Source organism: Heloderma suspectum, chromosome 11, assembly GCF_057233095.1.
Source record: "Heloderma suspectum isolate Gila_16-S chromosome 11, 16-S_ref, whole genome shotgun sequence".
Classification (NCBI taxonomy): Eukaryota; Metazoa; Chordata; class Lepidosauria; order Squamata; family Helodermatidae; genus Heloderma; species Heloderma suspectum.
In genome coordinates, this window is record NC_139468.1 from 22,794,487 (window position 1) to 22,809,300 (window position 14,814).

General features: G+C 44.8%; 1 protein-coding gene across 1 annotated transcript in view; it reads right to left on the reverse strand.

Annotated features, from left to right (window-relative positions):
- ATP8B4 (ATPase phospholipid transporting 8B4 (putative)) overlaps positions 1 to 14,814 on the reverse strand; it is a 153,737-nt gene that overhangs the window by 117,372 nt on the left and 21,551 nt on the right. Inside the window, exon 4 of the mRNA XM_084817150.1 lies at positions 4,369 to 4,482. Coding sequence (XP_084673276.1) covers positions 4,369 to 4,482 — 114 coding nt within the window. The remainder of the gene's footprint in view (positions 1 to 4,368; positions 4,483 to 14,814) is intronic.

Consider the following 14,814-nt stretch of genomic DNA (forward strand, 5'->3'; position numbering starts at 1 on the left):
TGTTGAAGCCTAGCTTGTAGGATTTTGAGCATAACCTTGCTGGCATGTGAAATGAGCACAATTGTATGGCAGTTTGAACACTCTTTGGCGTTGCCCTTCTTTGGAATTGGAATGTAAACTGACCTTTTCCAGTCTTGTGGCCACTGTTGAGTGTTCCAAATTTGTTGGCATATTGAGTGCAGCACTTTAACAGCATCATCTTTTAAGATCTTAAATAGCTCAGCTGGAATACTGTCATCTCCACTAGCTTTGTTGTTAGTAATGCTTCCTAAGGCCCACTTGACTTCATTCTCTAGGATGTCCAGCTCAAGTTCAGTGACCGCACTATCATGGCTCTCAGTAGGGATGTCAGAGAATTTCGCCACAAATCTCAGGGAGGCCGAATGCCAGCGCATTCGGCCCCCTGAAATAGGTGGCGAAACGGTCTGCCCCCCCGCCCCCCCCGGGATGGGACTTACCTTGGGCAAATCTTCCTGGCGGCGGCGGCTCCGGCAGCGGTTCAGCGGCGGTTCGGCAGCAGCGGCGGCATTTCCAGTAAAAACAAAACAAAACACGTGATAGGCTACAAAAAGATTTACGTAGCCTATCACGGCTAGATTTTTTAAAAAACACCATGATAGGCTACGTAAATGTTTACGTAGCCTATCACGGCTGATTTAAAAGAAAAAAAAACGCGCGTATGCAAATGGCGGCACTCATGGGCACCGCCATTTGCGTACCTTATTTTGACACATCTTAGTCTATGTAAACATTTACATAGACTAAGACGGCGAAAATAAGGGGAACGCAAATAGCGTAGCGTCTACAGCTACGGCCGCCGCCATTTGCAGACCCAGCCAGCCAGGATTTGGGGGGGAGCGACGGAGTGCCTCCCCCCTGGCCAGAATTTCGGGGGGAGGGACGGAGCGCCTCCCCCCACCGTGAATCACCCCCTTCGAAAAGGTAAGTGACTTTCGTACATCCCTAGCTCTCAGGGACATTCAGATCTTTCCTGTATAGTTCTTCCGTGTATTCTTGCCACCTCTTCTTAATCTCATCTGCTTCTGTTAGGTCCCTGCTTTCTTTGTCCTTTATCATGCCCGTCTTTGCACAAAACGTTCCCTTGAGATCTCCGATTTTCTTGAAGGTATCTCTAGTCTTTCCCATTCTGTTGTTTTCCTCGATTTCTTTGCATTGTTCATTTAAGAAGGCCTTCTTGTCTCTCCTTGCTATTCTCTGGAACTCTGCATTCCCCTTTCTCCCTTGCTTTTCGCTTCCCTTCTTTCCTCAGCTACTTGTAAAGCCTCATCAGACAGCCACTTTGCTTTCTTGCATTTCTTTTTCTTTGGGATAGATTGAGTTGCTGCCTCCTGAACAATGTTATGGACCTCCGTCCATAGTTCCTCAGGCACTCTGTCTATCAGGTCTAATCCCTGAAATCTATTCCTCACCCCCACTGTATAGTCATAAGGGATATGATTTCGGTCATACCTGAATGGTTTAGTGGTTTTCCCTACGTTCTTCAATTTAAGCCGAAATTTTGCAAGAAGCAGCTCATGATCTGAGCCACAGTCAGCTCCAGGTCTTGTTTTTACTGACTGTATAGAGCTTCTCCATCTTTGGCTGCAAAGGACATAATCAATCTGATTTCGATATTGACCATCTGGTGAGGTCCATGTGTAGAGTCGCCTCTTGTGCTGTTGGAAAAGAGTGATTGCTATGATCAGCATGTTCTCTTGGCAAAACTCTATGAGCCTTTGTCCTGCTTCATTTTGTACACCAAGGCCATGCTTGCCTGTTATCCCGGTGATTTCTTGACTTCCTACTTTAGCATTCCAATCCCCTATGATGAAGAGGACATCTTTTTTTGGTGTTAGTTCTAGAAGGTGTTGTAGGTCTTCATAGAACCGATCAACCTCAGCTTCTTCGGCATCAGTGGTTGGGGCATAGACTTGAATTACTGTGATGTTGAATGGTTTGCCTTGGATTCGTACTGAGATCATTCTATCGTTTTTGAGATTGTACCCCAGTACTGCTTTTCCCACCCTTTTGTTGACTATGAGTGCTACTCCATTTCTTCTAAGGGATTCTTGTCCACAGTAGTAGATATAATGGTCACCTGAATTAAACTCACCCATGCTTGTCCATTTTAGTTCGCTGATTCCCAAGATGTCCATGTTCAATCTTGCCATCTCATGTTTGACCACCTCCAGCTTACCTTGATTCATTGATCTGACATTCCAGGTTCCTAAGCAATATTATTCTTTACAGCATCGGATTTTCTTTTCACCACCAGACACATCCACAGCTGAGTGTCCTTTCGGCTTTGGCCCAGCCGCTTCACTCTTTCTGGCGCTACTTGGAAATACCCTCTGCTCTTCCCCAGTAGTATATTGGACACCTTCCGACCTGAGGGGCTCATCTTCCGGCGTCCTATCTTTTAGCCTTGTGATACGTTCCATGGGGTTTTCTTGGCAAGAATACTGGAGTGGGTTGCCATTTCCTTCTCCAGTGGACCCCATTTTGTCAGAACTCTCTGCCATGACCTGTCCGTCTTGGGTGGCCCTGCACGGCATAGCTTATGGCTTCACTGAGTTACACAAGCCCCTTCGCCACAACAAGGCAGTGATCCATGAAGGGGTTCCAGATCCAGACAGAGCTTTTATTGTGCAATCTCATTCACGGAATTTAATTGAGGGTCCAGACTACATCACTTTCGATTTGTAGCCCATTTTTTCCATCAGTTCTTCTGTCCTTTTTCTTACTGGAAAAAATCCATTAAGGAAGAAAAGACAGAAAGACTGGGTTCGCATGACACACCAACCCATCATGGGTAACAAACCACAATGGGTTGTTGTGTCGTGTGAACCCGGACCAATTCCCACAGGGTGGCTTGTTCATGGGCAACAAGCTGCCCTAACAAGCCATGGCTTCTTCTTGGGGTTGTTTAACCCATGACGAGTTGGCATGTTGTATGGACCCAGCATTGCCAACCCATCATGGCTTGTGGGCATCAGCAAGTGAGCTGCTTGGCAAGAGCAGCAGAAACCCCTGCCACTCTTGCTGAGCAGTCTCTCCCATGAGCAAGTGACAGCCATTCCAACGGTGCTGTCAAAGGACCTGTCAAAGGTTGCCATAGTTACTGTGAAAGGGGGTAAAAAGTGGGTGGCTCGTTGATCTCTATGAAACACATGCTGAGGACTTGGGCAAGTGGGGATTCGAAGCAGGGCACTCTCAAGGGTCAAGGCAATATTTAAAACCCTGAAGATCACCCTGCTAAGACTGGGGAGGGGGATCTGCATCCTTTTCCACCTGTCAACTGTTAAAGGCTGTCAAATCAGCCTATATACAGTCTCATCTTATCAGTTACCTTGTATGTTTGATAGCTGAAACATAGAAGATACCAGACAAGGCAAGCCTATATATTTTGGACTCTCACACAAGTTGCACACTTGCGCAATCCCAAAAATCTGAGAGAAATTAAAAATTAAAAAATGCAGGGACATTTGCACACATTACCAGTGCCAAATAAACAAACAAACAAACTGCCTGCATTTTGCACAAATGTTGACCCAGAAAAAAAGCCAGGAACCACGACCAGCATTGCAATTCCTGTGGAGAGGGGGGCTTGGCAGCAGACAAGAAGGTTTCTGCCACCAAGTCCCCTGGGATAACCTGCTGGAGCTGGCATGAGTACCGAGCTCATTGTGGGTTGTTCTGACAACAACCCACACTGCATGGCTTATTTCACAGGGTGGGTTGTCATGTTGTACGAACTCGACCACTAGCTGCACAATGCCTTTTGACTGCTAGCAATAAGAGCCCTCCCTCTGCAAGCACTCAGCCAGCCAACTTAGCCTCCGTGTAATGCATGAAATGGCCCCAAAAATCTACATTTAAAAGAAATACTAATTGGATATTCTTTCATGATAAAATAATGAATGGAATATGTTAAATTCTACTGATTTTACTCCTTTGGGACCTAGCAAAAGTAACTGAAAAGAGATTAAATTACTTCAATTTGGGGGAAAGTGGCCCTATAATATCTTTAAAAAAAAACAACCACTAAGGCTGCAATCCCACGTACACTTACTAGGGAGCAAGCCCCACTGAACATAATTGATCTAACTTCTGAGTAAACATGCATATAATTGCATTGTAAGTGTGGAATATAGCCTTAATGAGAACAGTGGTATATTATGCAAGATAACATAAAGGAAATTTAACTAAAGGGGAAAAGGAAATTTAACTAGAGAACAGGTCTATGAAATTTTTTGTGGTATCTTGTAATGGCAAATACAGAAATCATGTTGAGTCATGCCCACTGTTCTTCTCTTTTGAACAATTATAATTTAAATTAGTTTTAAAATAAAAGAAATGAAATCTAACCTGTAAAATTAGGAGAAAAACAAAATAGGCATTTGCAACCCGCTTGAACTGCTCAAACAAGTTCATAGGCAAAAAAGTAAGAATGTTGTACTTGGATGTTTGGATACGATTGTTCTGAAAAAAAGGAGGGGAGAGAGATTGAGAATATGTTACATGAGGAAATGAAAATATCTGCATTAACATTAAAGCCAGATAATTTACCCACAGGCTGAATATTTGCCAATTGGCTAATTGTTACAGCCTTACTGATAAGACATAACAACAATAATAAATAATGCAATTCCACTTATTATTTTATTTATTTACCACTTTGCTTATAAAAAGCCAAAGCATTGAACAATACAAATGTTAGAAATGTTAGTCTAACTTAACTGCCATTCATTGCAGTGGGCCTATTCTAACTAGGACCAAGATTGGCTACAACCCAAAGAGAGGAAGGAGAAGGAGAGGTGACTGATTAGAGATCAAGAGGCCAGGAGCAGTACTTTTCAATGCTGCTTAAACAGTTGCAAGGAGGAAGAGGTGCTGAGGCAGGAGACATCAGCTGCGTTCACACATCACGCTAAACCAGCTTTCCCCAAGCGGGTGCCTTTCAGACATGTTGGACTAGTACTCCCAGCATCCCACAACAAGCATGGCTATGACTGGGATACTGAAGAAGACTCCACACTCCAGCTTTTTGCTTTCAGTCTCACTTATTGTTTTGCCAAGGGGCAAAAGTTCTTTAAAGGATTCAGAAGCAATACACACAGAAGTGGGTTGAAGTCAAGGATTTTATTGGACAGCAGGCAAAATGGTACGGATTAATATTAGATACTAAGCAAGATAGCTTACTTCCCCGTTCTGTTGTCAGGAACCCCAGATGAATGACAATGGAGAGACCCCAGCCAAACGGCCAGCACACAGCACCTCCCCCGTCCAGGTCTGCGTCAAAGTTCAGTCTGGGCAACACTTTAGAACTTTTATACCTAAGATCTCCTTTAGCTACATGCAGTTTTGAACAGCACCCTAATTCATCACACTTGTGGTGAGGGTCAGGTTCTCAGGTCTCATTATGTTTATACATAAGAACATGGCATCTGGCCCCATCACTTCCTGGCATATAGAAAGGGAAGAAATGGAAGCAGCGACAGATTTTATTTTCTTGGGCTCCAAGATCACCGCAGACGGTGACTGTAGCCATGAAATTAAAAGACGCTTGCTCCTTGGGAGGAAAGCTATGGCAAACCTAGACAGCATAGTAAGAAGCAGAGACATCACCTTGCCAACAAAGGTCCATACAATCAAAGCTATGGTTTTCCCAGTAGTAACGTATGGCTGTGAGAGCTGGACTATAAGGAAGGCTGAGTGCCGAAGAATTGATGCCTTCGAACTGTGGTGCTGGAGAAGACTCTTACGAGTCTCCTGGACTGCAAGGAGGTCAAATCAGTCAATCCTAAAGAAAATCAACCCTGACTGCTCATTAGAAGGACAGATACTGAAGCTGAAGCTCAAATATTTTGGCCACCTAATGCGAAGAGAAAAGTCACTGGAAAAGACCCTGATGCTGGGAAAGACTGAAGGCAAAAGGAGAAGGGGACGGCAGAGGATGAGATGGATAGATAGCATCACCGATACAATGAATATGAACTTGAGCACACTCTGGGAGACAGCGGAGGACAGGAAGGCCTGGCATGCTATGGTCCATGGGGTCACGAAGAGTCAGACACGACTTAACAACTGAACAACAACAACTACTCAAAATGATACGCAGAAGTGAGTGGGCGGTGGCCAACCAAAGAAATTTAGAGATCTTCCCGCATTCCAAGGTCATAGCAATAGCAGACAACTGACCTTGAGAAACAAAGAGTTAAGCAAAGAAGCTTGAGGGCCCTTAAGGGGGCTTGATTCTTAAGGTTCTGCAGGAGATTCAGGCATGAAATGAACAGTTTGTACCATGTCACCCTCTTTCCTTGAAATACAATGGTCTCCTGGTGCATTTCCTCTACACTTATTATGAACAAATTACCAATTGGTGACTACGCACAGTTCAAGGCAGGGCTGGTGTCAGGGGTCAGCACTGACTGATGGTGGCTGGAGGAATAAGGAGGATGCCAAAGGTTTCCCCAAATTCCTAGCAGATGGGACTAAGCGTCAGGCAAGACAAGGACACAAGCATCAATACAGCTGAGGAGAAAATTATTCATGTGGTCTGACACATGCCAGAATCATTTTGATTTTGTTCTTCTCAAGATGGTGGCAGGGGGTGGGGTGGGGGGAGATTCATCCCTCAAATTGGCCCCTAAATTATGTTTCGTTCCATTACTATGACTTGAAAATTAGTCTTTGGCCTTGAAAACAGATGACATTCTCCCTTGCTAAAACAAATGAAGGGGTTCTGGTTCTTATTAAAGTTTTAAAAGTAATTAATTAATGCTTTCAAAAGCCTTTCAAATGAAAAGGAAAGTGCTTCATTAAGGATGTATATGTGCCATTGCTACCAAAACAACACACAAAAGAAAGGTTGGGTTAATGTTGGCACGTTCCCTGCTGAGGGAGGAGAGGCAGGTAGATATTTCAAATGAAATATTCTCCTGCGCCCACTGCCCTAGGCCACATTTCCTAGCACTCCATTATGTAAACCCCAAATTCCTTTGCATAATAGACGTCTTTATTTACTCAGATGATGTCCCTGGAAGTACTTATTAATAAAAACTTCAAAGCGTTTGCACTATAATCAGGAGTTTTGGCTGGGTTCAGGGCCAAACTAAACATGGCACCATAGGGAGCTTTCCTCCCCCATCAAATAGCAGGCATGCGGAAGGGGGGTACAATTGGGACCACGGTGGAAGAGAAAGGTTAAAGACCCCCTCCTCCCACACCATGATTCCAATCCAGCGTAACCTCAATCTTCCCATGCCAGCTATTTGTGTTTTTTTAAACTCCGCTATGCAAAGTCAAATTACATGATACATTCTGTGTCTCATTTGGCTCTCAGTATCCAACCGTCTTGTCATCAAGAATTGGCTTTCTCACTCCCAGTTCTATCTACAAAGGCAAAGCATGGATGTCCCTTTTGTACCCACTCCCATATGAAGTTTTTTTTCATTTTATTTTTTTTACTAGAGCTGAGCTGAAATGTCTCAGCAGACATTTTTATGAGAACATTTCTGAGCTTTTTCTTTTTCTCACTCTCCCCTAGGCATGTGTAGGTGGTGCAAAATCCGTCCCCTCTGTGTTTCACAGATGGTCAGGCACCTTTGGTGCTGTTGTCTGCCCATCAGCAGAATCCAATTTTTTTTTTGAATTTTCGCAAATGCACGCTTGCGCAAATTTGCATATGTGAAAATGTGCAAATTCCCTCCCAATGCACATTTTCATGCTTTAGCCTATGGGGAAAATGTGCATTTTTGGCCAGGTTCTTCTATTTTGCGTATTTTTCTATGATGAAATTTGTGCAAAATTCAGGAAAGTTAGAAAATCAATCTGCAAGTCTGCCCATCAGGGGGAAAGACAGCCTGCTGCAGAATCCACGTGTCAAATTCATGAAAATCCGAACTCATTTGGTTCCATTGTGGATTTCCCTGACATCCCTACTCTTCCCTCCCCCATTTTGCAGAATTTTACAAAGACCATTTTGCAGAATTTTCTCTGAATAGCCTCCACTATTTTTTGTGGTGGCTATCATCCCCCTGTACACAGAACGGGACAGTGCAGAGGATCTAGGACGCAAAATGATGGCCAGGCTGATGATACTGCCACTGCAATTGCCACATGTAGCAGCAAACAAACCTTTGACCAAAAAAAAAATAAAAAATTCCAAGAGGGAGGAGAATTCTCTCTCCTCCCTCCTAGAGCAATTCAGTGAAATGTTCCCTCCAGTTGCTCTGCCCACACATTTCTCCACCTGTCCTGCTTACACAGGTGCTGGGACAATTCCAGGGATCCAGACAAGGTCAAGTCCCAAAGCAAGGTCAGTATGCAGTCCAAAGTCAAAGACAGGGGGCTTTTCTACATTAGGCTTTTAACCTGCACCTTTATTGAGGCTTCTGCTTCCGCATTCTTTGCAGGATTAAAATCAGCTCCTTTACATGTATTCCCCCCCCGGGGGGGGTTCTTTCTCTGCCTTTCTTTATGTTCCATTACACAACCACTAGGTGACGCTGTGGTATAGTAGAACTGCACAATTACGTAATGCCATTGAAAAAAAATACTAGACTTTACCCATTAGGAAAAAAAACTGTGATAATGATTGCAAAACATGGGAGAGGCCCTGGAGGATGACAACATCATGTAAAGGACCCGCAAACTACTGTGAGGGAAGAAGCACACACACACAATAAAAGCCTCATGTAGAAAGGCTCAGGGAGATCCAAAGAAGAGCTGAGATAGCAGGGCAATACAAGGCATTAATAAGGGAGCTAGTACCCAGACATTGTTCTAGCACCTAGCATCTGGAACCGAAGGGTTTTAAGGCTAAGCTTTCAGAGCCCCACCTGCAGGCCATCAGTGTCACCTAAGGAAAGGTCTACTCATGAGTAAAGACTTACTCATGTGTATACCTGTACTCAGGAGGAGTCCCTGTTTCTCAGATAGGCATTCTGCATTTGGCAGCTGGCTGGGCCTTGACCTTTAGACCCCTGTGCTCCCTGGGGCTAGGTGGCCACTCTTCCTCTCCCTCTGAGGCTGAGAGGGGGCTAATTATGTGGCAAAGGTTAGGGGCGATGGCCACTTCCTCCTCCTCCACCAGCCCAGGATCTCCCAGATCTGCCTCAAGGTCCCCAGGCACAGGCAGGTCCCCTCACCCCATCCCTTCCAACTAATGACGCTGATGCTTTATCCCAACACAAGTTGCAAGCTGGTACCATTTTGAAAGAGGGGCCCCTGCCTCTCTGTGCTGCCAGCAGCTTTAAAAAAAAACCCAAAAACATAACTCTTACTTTGACTCAATTAATCGGTTAGATTAATTGATTTGTAAAAAGTAATTTCAGCAAACAAAAAGGCAATTTAAGCAATCACTATTAAGACAGAGGATTTAAATATAGAATGGCTTTAAAGGGGGATTAGACAGATTCATGGAAGATAAGTCTACCAATGGGCAGTAACTGGCATGAAGGAACCAGCCCTCTCCTGCTGTTGTTCCCAGTGACTGGCACTCAGAGACATGCTGCTTCTGATCCTGGAGGCAGCATATAGCCATCATGACTCATAGCCACTGATAGCCTTCTCCTCCATGAATGTGTGTAATAATCCCCTTTTAAAGCTATCTAAGTTGATGGCTATCATCACGCCTCAGGGCAGTAACTTCCTAGTTGTGTGAAGAAGTGCTTCCTTTTGTCTGTCCTGAATCTCCTGCTGATCAGCTTTGTTGGGCTGGATCTACACTTACAAATTAGACTTTTGAAACAAAAGTGACAATGCTCTCCATAGATCTAAAAGACTGGAAATGAGGCTCCACTGGCTGATTTAATTAATATATTTAATTAATTAACTTGGAGATTTTCTTTTCAGTGTTAACAACCTAAGTAAAAGCTGATCGTAACCTACAAAGAAAAAACTGACTTGGATAGGCCTTTGGTCTGATCCAGTAGGGCTCTTTGTATGTTCCTACGTTATGTTCACAGAATGTCAAAACAAGTATGAACATTCAGATATTAATTTGGCCAGCTTGCAATGTTTGGGTGTATTACAAGTCCAACCCCATTTTCCCCAGATCTCCCCCAGCTTGGAATGTTAAATGCAGGGCTGGCATCAAAGGTAAGCATGATCGGGCAGCTGTTGAGGGCCCAAACCCACTGACAAGCATCCCCTGGAGTTGCTCTTCAACCTGCTTGTTCACCTGCCTCTTGCTCTGGCCCACACAACAGTGGTGGTGAGAACAGGGAGCGATAGACAGCACTCCCTACCTGCTCACTGGCTCTGTGCCGGTCAAGCCGGTCAAGCGGCAGCACTGATGAGAATGAGGATGAGAAACAATAGCAGCTGGTGACAACGATGGTGAGAAAGTAGACCACAAAGGGAGAGGGCATATTGAAGGTGTCTTGCCAAAAGGCCCTCAAAAACTGGAGCTGGCAGTGGTTAGACATTATTCTGCACTTGCACAGTCAACATTCGGCAGAGCTGGCACCTGAAGTCAGCTCCTTTGTGGTCATGTGCACAGAAGTTCTTTAATGCTAACTCCTTACTATCAATGAAACTCTCATTGGTTTCAAATTGCTTGAGCACCTAACCAAGGAACCTCTTGTTTAGTGAGGATATTCTCTATTTTGTTCAGTGCTCTTCATTGTTTTTGCAACTGTTTAAGCATCTGTTATTAAACAATCCAGGTTTAAGCATCTGTTATTACTGGGTGTATTTGTTCTGAGAGATGAATTGAATTGGTTCTGTGTGAAGGCTGGTGCTGCAGAGTGGGTGCAGGCAAGGTGAAATCAACAATATAGTTGCTATGGAGCAGACGATAATGTGGATGTGTGTGTCACCAGTCAGCACTAACACTAAAAACTGGGACAAAACTCAGACAGCAGACAAGCTTTTTCTGAATGTTTGACAATAGAACACCAAGGACCAAACTAGATGTTACTCTAATTGTGTGGTTAGCACATCTCTCTTTCTCTCTCTCTCTCTCTCTCACACACACACACACACACACACACACACAGATACAGACAGACAGACATATCCACATCCACTTATAAAAGTTACATTAATTAACAACATCAAGAACAGATGGTGTTAATGGGCAAAATCATTTACAAATTGTATATAATGAAGGTATACATTTTCATGGTAAATAATTAAGTGTTGTTAACTCCATATTTCCAGTTACTGCATGTCACCCCAAGACATCTTTCCAGAAATTAACATGCGACGGTGGTGGTCTCATTCTTTCCTTAGTTTTATTCACATGTTCAAGTGAAACAGAACCATCTGCCATAGAATCCTATTTGTTTGTTTGTTTACTTTCAGTTCATATCTATTTATTTTAGTCAGTTCTTGCTGTCCATATTTTTTTGTCTTGCACATCAGGGGTTTTAAACATTTAATAGTAGGTGGGGGGAGTTCCAATTAAAATCAGAGCCACAGAGCTCATGGAGAGGAGGTTTAACCACAATCCCAATGAAAATTGTTTCACCACACACTGCAATTAACCTTAGGAAAGAATGAGGGGTTTTTTTCCCCCCTGTGGCTAACTGCAGTGCAGAGGCAGTGGTGTAGTGGAGCGAGGGCTCACAGGGACACAGCACTAGCCCTTTTTTACAAGCAGGGATGCTGATGTCATCTGCCACCCCCCTCACACTTCCCTGTTCCCCCTGAGCTTAGCTACAGTCCTCACAATAACTGGGGAGAAGTGGATTTTCCCAGCAACAATATATCGTTCCCTGTTGTAATGCAAAGACTTCTGGGGTGTCTTAGTCTTGAAGGGGCAATAAAGACCCATTAGCTTTACCAAAGGTCTGCTCCTCATGGAGATGAAAACACCTAGAACTGGTTTGTTGATATGGATCAACACCACAACTGCCTGAATGTTTGGCCTCCGCTTGGGGGGTTGGATATGGAGACTGTCATGATGAGTGCCTGCACTTCAAAATCTACCGCTACACCACTGAACACAAGGGGCAATTTTCATCAGGATCAAAGGTGGAGAGGGAAGGGCTCCATCTCCTTCTCCCTGCACTGCCGTCCTGATGAAAATCACAGGGCAGGGTGGGGTCATGCCTAGTTGTTGTTTTCCTAACAAAATGTGGCTGCTAACCACACAGAGTACCTTCTAATTTAACCCTCAGTCGATTCCAAATAGTCATCATGTGTTCATCCATCACAGCCGAGAACACTCCACAAAAGCAGTATTTATTTATTTTTTTTTCAAATCAATGTCTTTAAAAATTAATTTTCTTAGATATAACTTTTCTGATCAATTCTATCTTCCTGTCAGGGTTGGAACTGAGCCCATAGAGCCCCAAAGCAGCTCTGATTCTGAAGAAGAGCTACAACCCATGGGAAAGGAACCCGCTCGTCTCTCAGAGGCGCAGCTGCAGGGAGAGGGCCCCCCTGCTTGCATTCCTGAGAGAGATAGTGACCCTGGCAGCGAAAGAGCGGGAGATCGGTTGTTGCTAGACGCAAGGCGCCGATGCAGAGAGAGGCGCGAGGTGGAGGGTGCCGAGGGGAGGCACTCAGCCCGCTTGGCGCTACGGCAACGGCTGCGCCCCAATGCCCCATGGGTAAGGGGGGGAGCCTCCCCTCTTAGCCCATAAGTTTCAGAGCTTTCCCGCCCTTCTCCTCAAAACAGGGACCAACTGCGTAGATGGAGCTTAGGTTACCCTGTTAGGATACCCTTTGCAGTTCCTTGCTTAGTCACTGGCAATTAGCATCTAAAAGAGTCATTAAGCTGTCAAGGAATAAAGCCTTGGAGAGAATCCCTTTTGTCTGCGTCTTGTTTGGGCTACTGGAGGGGACTTTAAGAGGCAGGTAAGGTGCTCCTGACACTTCCCTTACTGTTCCTGCCATCTAAAAATGTAGCTAACAAAGCTAAGATTTTTTTTTTTAAATCATTCAGGACAGATCCCTGTGAGACTACTCCGCTGCATTGCCATTCTGCACAAAATGGCAGCTTGGCCTTTTCTGTAAAGGCTGATTTTACGTAAACGGTGGCTGTAAATAGGGCCATTTACAGGTTACAGGCGCAATGGCCTATTTAGGAGCAGGACGCTGCGCACCAGCTGCCCACAAACTCCACGGTGGCTCAGCTTGCAGTGAGCAGAGTTGGCCAGCTGGTGAGGGTCTGCTGAGTAGCATGTGAGGCAGACTGAGGTGATTTTGCCCATCTCTAGTGGAGGCACCTGGAGAAGAGCCTCAGATGAGGACCTTAGGGTCTAGGTAGGTAGATATGTGAGGAGTCACTCCTTCAGGTTACATGGCCACAAGCCATTTAGGACTTTCAAGGTTAAAACCAGCATTTTGAAGGAAATGGATGGGCAGCCAGTGATAGCCTGGTGACCATTTTGCATCCTTCACCATGACCCATACCTAATGTCATTCAAGGGCATTGTGGAGCAGAGGGGATCACAGAATCATAGAATAGTAGGGTTGGAAGGGGCCTACAAGACCATCAAGTCCAACCCCCTGCTCAGTGCAGGAATCCAAGTCAGAGCATGCCTGACAGATGGCTGTCCAGCCTCATCTTGAATGCCTCCAGTGTGGGAGTGCCCACTACCTCCCTAGGTAATTGATTCCATTGTTGTATTGCCCTAACAGTCGGGACGTTTTTCCTGATGTTCAGCCGGAATCTGGCTTCCTGTAACTTGAGCCCATTATTCCGTGTCCTGCACTCTGGGATGATCAAGAAGAGATCCTGGCCTTCCTCTCTGTGACAACCTTTCAAGTACTTGAAGAGCGCTATCATATCTCCCCTCAGTCTTCTCTTCTCAAGGCTAAACATGCCCAGTTCTTTCAGTCTCTCTTCATAGGGCTTTGTTTCCAGTTCCCTGATCATCTTTGTTGCCCTCCTCTGAACCCGCTCCAGCTTGTCTGTATCCTTCTTCAAGTGCGGTGCCCAGAACTGGACTCAGTACTCCAGATGAGGCCTAACCAGTGCCAAGTAGAGGGGAACTAGTACTTCCCGGGATTTGGAAGCTATGCTTCTATTAATGCAGCCCAAAAGAGCATTTGCCTTTTTTGCAGCCACATCACATCGTTGGCTCATATTCAGCTTGTGATCTGCAACAATTCCAAGATCCTTCTTGCTTGTAGTGTTGTTGAGCCTTTCAACTGTGCATTTGGTTTCTTTTTCCTAGGTGCAGAACTTGGCATTTATCCCTATTAAATGTCATTCTGTTGTTTTCTGCGCAGTGCTCTAGTCTATCAAGATCACTTTGAATTTTGTTTCTGTCTTCCAAAGTATTAGCTGTCCTGCCCAATTTTGTGTCATCTGCAAATTTGATCAGCATTCCCTGCACCTCCTCCTCCAAGTCATTCATAAAAATGTTGAAGAGCACTGGGCCCAGGACTGAGCCCTGCGGTACCCGCTCATTACCTCTCCCCAGTTTGAGAAGATCCCATGGATAAGCACTCTTGGAGTCCGATTCTGTAGCCAACTGTGGATCCACGGGATCGTTGTTTCATCTCGCCCACTTCGAGCTAGTTTGCTCATCAGGATATCATGGGGCACTTTGTCGAAAGCTTTGCTGAAGTCAAGGTATATTATGTCCACAGCATTCCCACAGTCCACAAGGGAGGTTACTTGATCAAAAAATGAGATCAGATTTGTCTGGAAGGATTTGTTCTTGACAAATCCATGTTGGCTTCGAGTAATCACTACATTATTTTCAAGATGCTTCCAGATGGATTGCTTTATAATCTGCTCCAGAATTTTCCCAGAGATTGATGTCAGACTGACTGGTCTATAGTTCCCAGGTTCCTCCTTTTTACCCTTTTTGAAGATAGGGATAACATTAGCCCTCCTCCAGTCAT